Source organism: Bactrocera tryoni, chromosome 4, assembly GCF_016617805.1.
Source record: "Bactrocera tryoni isolate S06 chromosome 4, CSIRO_BtryS06_freeze2, whole genome shotgun sequence".
Classification (NCBI taxonomy): domain Eukaryota; kingdom Metazoa; phylum Arthropoda; class Insecta; order Diptera; family Tephritidae; genus Bactrocera; species Bactrocera tryoni.
In genome coordinates this window covers 19,757,126-19,766,772 of record NC_052502.1, presented here as the reverse complement: position 1 = coordinate 19,766,772, position 9,647 = coordinate 19,757,126, and the positions used below count along the sequence as shown (strand labels likewise).

The window sequence follows — 9,647 nt, the reverse complement described above, 5'->3', positions numbered from 1 at the left end:
AACACATAAACTTCAAATTTAATGAAGAATATTAATTATCATTCGAAAGAACATTTTTTGGCATTTATTTTTTGAAGATTATCTCTTTCAAATGTTACCCGCGGCTACGTGTCCGATGATTCATCCGTTAAGTAGAATTTACGATGAGTCGCTCGAACATTTCGACTAGAAACTGACGAATGACTCTCGTGATATTACATCGAAACTGGATTGTCCGCATAAAGTGTAGATTTTACATATCCCCACAAGAAATAGTCCAACGGTGTGGTCACGATCTTGATGGCCAAACGACCGACCCAAAACGTGAAAATATCTACTTACCGAAGTTTTCTACAATAAATCCTTTAATTGATGAGATGGATAGGATGTGGCGCTATCTTGTTGAAACAAAATGTTGCGAGATCACGAACGTCAATTTCAGACATCAAATAATTGGTTACTATGGTACTATAACGGTCGTCCTTGACGACTACGTTCTCACCGGCATCATTTTTGAAGAAATATGAATCGATGACTCCACCGGAACACAAACCACACCAAATAATTTTTTTTTAGTGAAATGACAGGTCTTGAATCTATTCAGTTTTGTCTTCGTCTTAAATGAGTAAATTATGTTTATTTACATACTCATTGAGCCAGAAATGTGCCTCAACGCTGAACAAAATTTGACTCGAAAACGTCGGATCTTCTTTTAACTCCTAAAGACCCCTTAGAGCGAAGCAATGTCACTTGGGAAAGTCGAGCGGATTCAGTTCATGCACGCTTTCAATTTAAGATCTTGACGTAAAATGCGAGTGCGCCAGTCCGAGTTGCTGCAAACGGCGCCGAATCGACTCTCCACAGAGGAAGAGTTCGAATTTGGCCTTTCATACGAAAATCTCCAAGAAAGTACTTTTATATGTATGATAAAGTGTTGCTAGAAACTAGAGTTTGAGTAGTGAAAAACTCTAATCATTTTTAAAAATACCAACCAAATTCGTTAGAAGCAAACCGGTTAAAAAAATCACTGCAACCGGCAATCCGAACCAAAATTAATGGAGAGATTGCCAAATGGGATACCAGATAGTGCTTAGCTTGTAAATTACTATTTACTGGGAACCTTCGTGGTTCGAATGATTTAGGAGCCGTTCTTTGTTAACAATCCTTAAACAAGCACCCTATATTATTATCTTTACATACATAGCTATATTACGGTATAAGCTTAAGTGTGTCGAAGTAAGTCAAAGACATAGCCTAAAAACACCGTTTCTGCAAGACACTTCTTATGTCATATTAAATGGCAACAAAACGTAGCGGAGCTGCATTGATAAGCCAACCACGCCGGCTCTCTCCGCATGCATACATACTTACATATGCACAAATATATAAGAGGCACACATTTGAAGAGTTAGTTGTTGCATAGTAATCTAGTATATGGTGCTGATATTTGATCTCGAAGTAAAATCGATCGTTGCGAACTTATGCTCAACGCTGACGTCAAGCCACAGACTAAAGCGAGGAATCCGAAGAATTTCCATTCAAAACTCAGCAGCTCATTCAGTTTTCTTTCAGCGTTCGACGGTTTCAGTGTTGCGGTAATTACGCGGTGTGACTTTAAGTGGAGCATTTACAGTTAAAGAAATCAACAGCGTGTTTTTCAGCCACTACGCGTGTGTGTGTGTGTGTATTGTAATCAGCTTAGTAATCGTAATCGTTAGGAAACTTTATTGAGCATGGCTTGTCCGTACGCTGGAAATGGGTGCGTAGGCGTGTTGTCTTATCACTACACGTTTTTGTTGTTATTGTTTCACGTGCACATTATCTTTTCCTAAAAATATACGCGTTACTTTAATCTAATCTCTTATGCACCGTTAGTTCATTACATGATGACACTGCCACGCCTTTGGGTACCGAGATAGGCATGATCTATGGCGAGTATCTGATGCTGGACAAGGTTTTGAGTTCTCAACGTATGCTGTCGGTGGTGGATAACCGGCCCGTACATGACGAGCATCTCTTCATCGTTACCCATCAAGGTTAGTAGTGAATGCTGTGCGTTGAACTCAAATATCACTTCTTATATAAATTCACACTGGAGCAAAGGAATATAGATTTTTTCGAAATTGGATTGTACGATGAGTGATGCTTTCATTTGTTTGTTAGGTTTCAGTGAACTCTTATCAGTCTATGGCGTGTATGAGTTCATACGTAGTATAGTATGTATGTATATTATAGCTGTTGCCCAAAATAATGTTGCTTTTACTTCCTTAAAAAATATATATATGAATTACGTGTATACATACTTACATAAAAATATGTAAATGATTAAAGCTAGTGAAATTCGCACGTTCACTAGCTCTTAAAAAACTATCTTATCAAGGTCTCATGTGCGCAGTAGTTTTTAAATCCGTGAACTTTCCATTAAATGTTGTGTCTGTCATAATAAGTCGTACTAATTGATACCAAAAAAAGAATTATACAAATTTAATTTAATAGTTTTCTTAACAACTCATTATACCCTGAACAGAGTGACGAACTGAGTTAATTTAGCCGTGACCGTCAGTCTGTCTGTATACACGCGATGTATAGTAGTTCGTCAGTTTTTGTGACTTCGAGCTGAAATTTAGCACACGTTCTCTTCTCCCCAAGAAGCTGCTCATTTGTTGAGACAGCTGGTAGCACTGTAGTATATAGCTGACATACTACTGTAAGCAAGGCTTGGTACATAACTTTAAAATTCTTCATTTATACTTCAAAATCTATGTCGTCCACCTCAAAGTAATCCCCCTTGGTTCCAATATACTTGTACCAACGTTTCTTCTAATCCCCGAAACAGTTGTTAAAGAGTGAGGCGTGCACCACACCTCGATAATCGAAGAAAACTGTCAACATAACCTCGTTTTTTGATCTGCTTTGACGTGTTTTTTTCTGCTTTGGTTCACCTTTGCCACGATATTCGGCCGATTGTCCGATTGTTCATCTGTTTTAGGGTCGTAAGCATAGATCCATGACTCGTCGCCAGTAATAATAGGTTTCATGACATCCTGTTAGTCAGAAAGCATTGTTCCGCAAACGTGAACGCATCTATGTTTTCAAAAAAATGAGTGATTTTGGAAACAATCGCACTTTCACTTTTCTTAGGCCCAAATGATCTTTCAAAATTGTTTTCACTGATCGTTACGATATGCCAACGATGCCAGTAAGACCTCTAATTGTTCATTGTCGTTTCCCAAGCACAAATTCCTTTAGTTTATTGACATGTTCATCATCAGTTGATGTTAATGGCCGTCCTAGAGGTGGTTCGTCGTCAATGCGTTCTCGACCCCTCTTTGAACAATTTGTACCAATAAAAACCACTTGCTCGCGACAAACAATTATCCCCGAAGACCTTTTCTAACCTTCAGAAAGTTTCGGCAACAGAAATTTAATGGAACTTCTTTGTTGAACAATTTCACTCATCGTAAAAATCGCCGAATACACTTTATGTACTTCAGAAAGACGAGCGTAAACTAAACACTAATAACTATATTGATGTGACATTTGGCAAAGATGTCAATGGCAGTCATACCAACCTAGAAAAAAATATTTCGACGAAGGGCGTTTCGGACGAAATTTAAAGTAAAAAGCCTTACTATTTTTTGCTTAATAGTTGTTTGACACTTGAGAAAATATCACGATGATATTATCCTCAGATTATTGTTCACAGGAACGCTTCAAACTCCCACTATAAGATATACCTACCATAAACCGACCGATCCAAACCAAGATAAAGATATTTTTATGCTATACGAAATGCGCCTGTGAAGCGATTTTTTTGTTTTGTATGTGAAAAACTGTTTAAATATGTAAAAAGAAGGACAATTTAAGCTACTTGAATAAAAATATAAATATGCATTAAGATTCTCCATCATCAGAAATCAATCATCAAATTCCGGTTCCTGATTTATTAGATCATACATGAAAAAACACTGACCTTCAGAAGTGAGCACCTGGTGAGAATGATTACTGCTTTTTTTGGACAGTAATATTATAAATAGAACTATAGAAGTTTTGACTTTACCTAATACCTTAATTGAAACCTAGTTTCATAGCAACGTCATCACATATTTTGGTTATCCATTTTTCATCTACAAGCTCTCACGAACCCTTAAGCATTATTTTGCTATGAAAAAAATTCTCATAGAACTGGTAAGAATGATGTCGGAATCGCCTATAAATAAAGTAGCTTCTGCAAACCGATTTGCTGGACTTTCGCAGTACGACGGCAGTAATGTTGTCAAAGGCACTGGCCAAAGTGGGTCACCCAGTCTCCTCTCTAATAGCTTCAACAAAATCTTATTCAACAATTAGGCTGAAATTACTGAACTCGGCAACCCATATTAGAAAATTGGAAATATCCTATAGGTATGGTTAGCTTACTATAAAACATACCCCATAGGCTTATTATATGCCAACCATAGACATCGTTAACGAAATGATTTTTTTGTTTCCTGCTTCCGCAATACCGATTCCTCATGTCTTTTGAATAAAATATATTGGAAAGGAAGTGGCTACAGATATTGTATAATTCCTCCAATCATAATTTGTTGATTATTCGGGGATATCACTCCTCCGATCATAATTGGTTGAGGATTCGGGGATATTTTACCTAATCACTTCTCCACCCAAAGCGAAGAAAAATTTTGTGACACAACGACTGTCTAAAGACTTGCGTTTAACCCACTTAATATCTCATCTCTAACCCACTAGTTAACCGTTTAAATGTGCTACCATCTTGATCTTTCAGCTCAGCGGTTAATGCTATTCGAACATTTTTCTCGATCCACAGAAAACCGGGCCTGTCGTAGAAGAGATTTTAATTCCGAAAACTTATAGAATCTTAACCTAACGTCGATGAACTATTTTAAGAGCCGTACGACAATCACCCCCTGTAGTTTTTATAAGTCCCATTTACACTGGATGACTTGGATATAAAAACCCTTTAAGATGATCCCTTCTCTTTTATGTTATACTCTATAACCCCACGTTTTTCTAACTTTTCTTCAAATAACATTTTTTATACCTTCAGCATACGAACTATGGTTCAAGCAGATCATTTTCGAACTCGATTCCATACGTGAAATGTTGAACATAGAGGATCTTGAGGAATCGAAAACGTTGGAAATTCTAAAACGCCTCAATCGCATTGTACTCATACTCAAGGTGATAATTACAATAATTGCAGGAACTGACATAATAATTACTAATCATTTATAACACACAGCTGCTCGTTGATCAAGTGCCCATATTGGAGACCATGACACCGCTCGATTTCATGGATTTTCGCACATATCTTGCGCCGGCTTCCGGTTTTCAGAGTTTACAATTTCGTCTAATTGAAAATAAGCTGGGCGTCAAGTCCGATCAGCGCGTTAAGTACAATCAAAAATACTCGGAGGCATTCGGCAATGAATCGGCCGCAATGGATGCTATACAAAAATCAGAAAATGAACCCTCCATGTTGGATTTAATACAAAAATGGCTGGAACGTACACCAGGACTGGAGACGGACGGCTTCAATTTCTGGGCCAAATTTCAAGCGAGTGCTGAGAAATTCTTAGACCAGCAAGTGCAGACAGCAATGGTGAGTTCGTCAAGTTTTAATATAAACATACATACTTACATACATGCCACGTATTATCGTTACAGCAAGAGCCCGTCGAAGCGGCACGCAACTATCATCTTATGGACATTGAGAAGCGACGCGAGGTCTATCGCAGCATCTTCGATCGTGACGTGCACGAGGCATTAGTGTCGCGTGGCGATCGTCGCTTCAGCTATAAAGCTCTGCAGGGTGCCATTATGATCACCTTCTACCGCGACGAGCCACGCTTCAGCCAGCCGCATCAGATGTTAACACTGCTGATGGACATTGATTCGCTAATTACGAAGTGGCGATGTAAGGCAAATGAAATACGTATGCGAATACGAATTTTTATATGTATGACTTGTATCGTTTACAGACAATCACGTGATCATGGTGCAACGCATGATTGGCTCACAGCAGCTGGGCACTGGTGGCTCTTCGGGTTACCAGTATTTGCGCTCCACATTGAGGTAAATCGATTTGCCTTGGTCTTCATTTTGTTGAGCAAAATGCATTCAATTAACGCTCGTTTGTTTTCGTTTTGCTTTCGCAGTGATCGTTATAAGGTGTTCTTGGATTTGTTCAATTTGTCGACGTTTTTGATTCCACGCGATGCCATTCCGCCGCTTGATGTCTCAATGCGAAAGGAGTTGATTAATTGACATTCGTTTAATTTCTTTTTTGCTGCTTTTTAGGTTACGAATTTTACATATTTTTAAGATAATATACTTAATATGTTATCATAATTCCTTTAGTTGTATTTATGAGGTGTTTATATCCCACTGCCGTTTGCAGACCTGTCTTGGGCAAGTTGGAAACTCATGCTCATATTTTTCACTGCCCCAACCTTTCATTTAGTTAAAAATTTATTGAAATATAATAATTTTCAAATATATTTGTGTGTTTGGAGATATTTCCATGGATTGGCTACTCATTTTATAGCCTTTGAATAGAGTATCGCACAGAAGTCTTATCCTTTTCCCTATTACAGGTCTATTAAAGGAGATACGAATATAATAGTAAGACTTTTTAATTTAAATTTCGCGCGAAAACCAATTCGTCGAAATATTTTTTCTAGGTTGGTATGACTGTCAGTGGCATCTGTGCGAAATGGTACATGAAAATAATCATTAGTGTTTTGTATACGCTTGTCTTTCTGAAGTACATAATAGGTGCATTCGCGATTTTTACGGTGAGTGAAGGTATACAACAAAGATGTTCCTTTCAAATTTGTGTGTGGAATCAAATTTATGTTGCTGAAAGGTACAGAATGTCAGAAAAGGACTTCGGTTACCTGTAGCGAGTAAGTGTTTTTGATCGGTAAAAATTATTCAAAGAGGGTCGAGAACGCGTTGACGGCGAACCACGTCCAGCACGGTCATCAGCGTCAACTGATCAATAAAATAAAGGAATTGGTGCCTGAGAATCGCCGATTAATAGTGAGAGATCTCACTAAATTTTTTCGAAAAACAGCGTCGCGTTATTGTCTGTGAAACAATGCTTTTGGACTACCAAAATGTCATGAAACCTACTATTATTGGCGATGAGTCTTTGATATATACTTACAAACCGGAAAAAACGATCAATCGGCTGAATGTATTGGTACTTTTCTTCGATTATCGAGGTGTGGTGCACGCGGAACTTCTTCCGATCGACCAAACTGTCAACAAGGAATACTATTTGAGTGTTTTGCGTCATTTACGCGAAGCGATTATATATCGCATCAAGAGACCGAAATTATGGGCCGACAGCTCTTGATTTTTACACCACGATAATGCGCCGTCGCGTACTGCATTGATTTTTCGGGAGTTTTTCGACAAATTTTCAACCAATATTGTGCCATTACCACCGTATTCGCCTGATTTAGCTCCGTGTGACTTCTGGCTATTCAGCAATCTGAAACCATCGCTGCAAGGAAACCGTTTTGAGTCAAAAATTGACTTCCCAACTGTTTCGAAGATCAGACAAAACGTTGGCACCAATTTATTGGGACCAAGGGAGATTACTTCGACGGGAACGACATAGATTTTGAAGAACAAATTGTTAAACTATTAACAAAGTGTTACTATTTTTTGCTCAAAGTAGTACAAGGAAGATGATGAAAATGGAATTTAAGCGAGGTGATAGAGTTTTTGGTTCACGATTTCATATTGACAGATCTTAGCTTGTACGACTAACTGTGTGACTTAGTCTAGAAAGTAAACTTTTCAAAAATCGAGTAAAATATTGCACTGTTCCCGAGATCGGTGCCGCATTTGCGCACTCTGGACTATAAGCGCAATCGTGAGACCACTTCACATCAGCCTTTGTCACTATTTAAGCGCAATATGAAAGAGCTTCAGAGTTGAAACGTAGGTCCACTAATATATCAAGGAAAGATCAATAAACTTTACACAGCAAACCTACTAGAAGACTGAGAAGTCGAAGACGGAGCCGGAACCAGAGTTTTTTCGGCTTCACAAAGTGTTTATATATAACGGGTGATAAAGTTCGAGATTCCCTACAATTTTTAAAGAAATATTTATTATAATTCGGGAGAGCATTCTTTGGCATTAATTTTTGAAGATTATCGCTTCAAATGTTGGCCGCGACTACGTCTCAGATGGTCTATCGATTGAGTTCGTTCGCGTGATGTTTTGCTCCAAGGCCTGAATCGAAGCGCTGTTGTCCGCATAGTCTTTGAACTTTATATATTGCGGTTCTTGAATCTCTTCAGGCCGCGAAAACTTCGGATCTTCTTGGAATTTTTCAAGATCCCATACAGCGAGGCAATGTTGTTTGAGAAGGTAGAGCGTATTCAGTTCTTGCACAAACTGTATTTTGTACTCTTTTAATTTGAGATCTCGACGTAAAATGCGCCAAGTCGTCAGCCCGAGTTGCTGCGAACGACGCCGAATTGACTCTCTATTATCTTGGTGTACATTCGCAGCTACGGTTGCTCTTTGGCGTTTATTTTTTGAAGATTATCGCTTCAAATGTTGGCCGCAACTACGTCTCAGATGGTCTATCGATTGAGTTCGTTCGAGCATTTCGACTGGCAACTGGCGAATGACACGCGTGATACTTTGCTCTAAGACCTGAATCGAAGCACGGTTGTCCGCATAGACTTTGGACTTTATATATTGCGGTTCCTGAATCTCTTTAGGTTGCTTTTCGATCCAAAAGCGTAAATTTTGATTTTTTACATACCCATTGAGCCAGAAATGAGCCTCATCGCTGAACGAAATTTGGCTCGAAAACTTCGGATCTTCTTGGAATTTTTCAAGATCGCATGGAGCGGAGGCAATGTTGCTTGGGAAGGTCGAGCGGCCTCAATCCTTATACAGGCTGTATTTTGTACACATTAAATTTAAGATCTCGACGTAAAATGCGACAAGTCGCCGCATACGTCAGTCCGAGTTGCTGCAAACGACGCCGAATTGACTCTCTATGATCTTCGTGTACATTTGCAGCTACGGTTGCTATATTTTCTTCACTCCGTGCATGATGTGGTATATTCTGTCGAATAGAATTTCTCACTTGAGTGAATTTCTGCACATGGTTCTATCCTCTTACCTATCACCTCTTCGTCGATTTCTGTAGTGAACGAGGGCAAGACGTAATATCTCCTGTCATCAAATAAACATTCGTGGCACCAGGAACCTGGTTCCCATGACACTATCTTGGAATCAGCATCTACCTTGAAATCTAATGTAGAATAACTCTTGACAACAAGTGCTTCTCCGAACTTAGTAAGCAATTGACAAGTAAGGTCCTCTCTAGACGAACAAAGACCAAACTCTATAAGTCCTTCTTTATTCCTGTCCCCCCATGAATGCTAGGTCCCAATATGGGTGATGGTGTTGCGAATAGTAAGCGCAGTAGGCCGATTATGTTGACCAAAAGTTGAGCGAAGCACGTGAAACACATTCTTTACGGTACGTAAATACGAAGTACTAAAGTTGAACGATTTGTAAACGTTGTTCAGGCGTAAAGCTTTCCCCAATGAAATGCCAAGCAATATTAATCAACAATGACAACTTGACACGACTCACCCGCGATC

At 38.9% G+C, this 9,647-nt stretch overlaps 1 protein-coding gene across 1 annotated transcript; it reads left to right on the top strand.

Moving 5' to 3' along the window:
* Nucleotides 1–1,564: 1,564 nt before the first annotated feature.
* LOC120774823 (tryptophan 2,3-dioxygenase) lies at nt 1,565–6,300 on the top strand. Its single transcript, XM_040104630.1, has 7 exons — nt 1,565–1,738; nt 1,855–2,015; nt 5,048–5,181; nt 5,243–5,602; nt 5,668–5,917; nt 5,982–6,075; nt 6,159–6,300. Exons 1-7 carry the CDS (start codon nt 1,713–1,715, stop codon nt 6,265–6,267), a joined length of 1,134 nt encoding a protein of 377 aa, XP_039960564.1. The 5' UTR covers nt 1,565–1,712; the 3' UTR covers nt 6,268–6,300.
* Nucleotides 6,301–9,647: the final 3,347 nt, after the last annotated feature.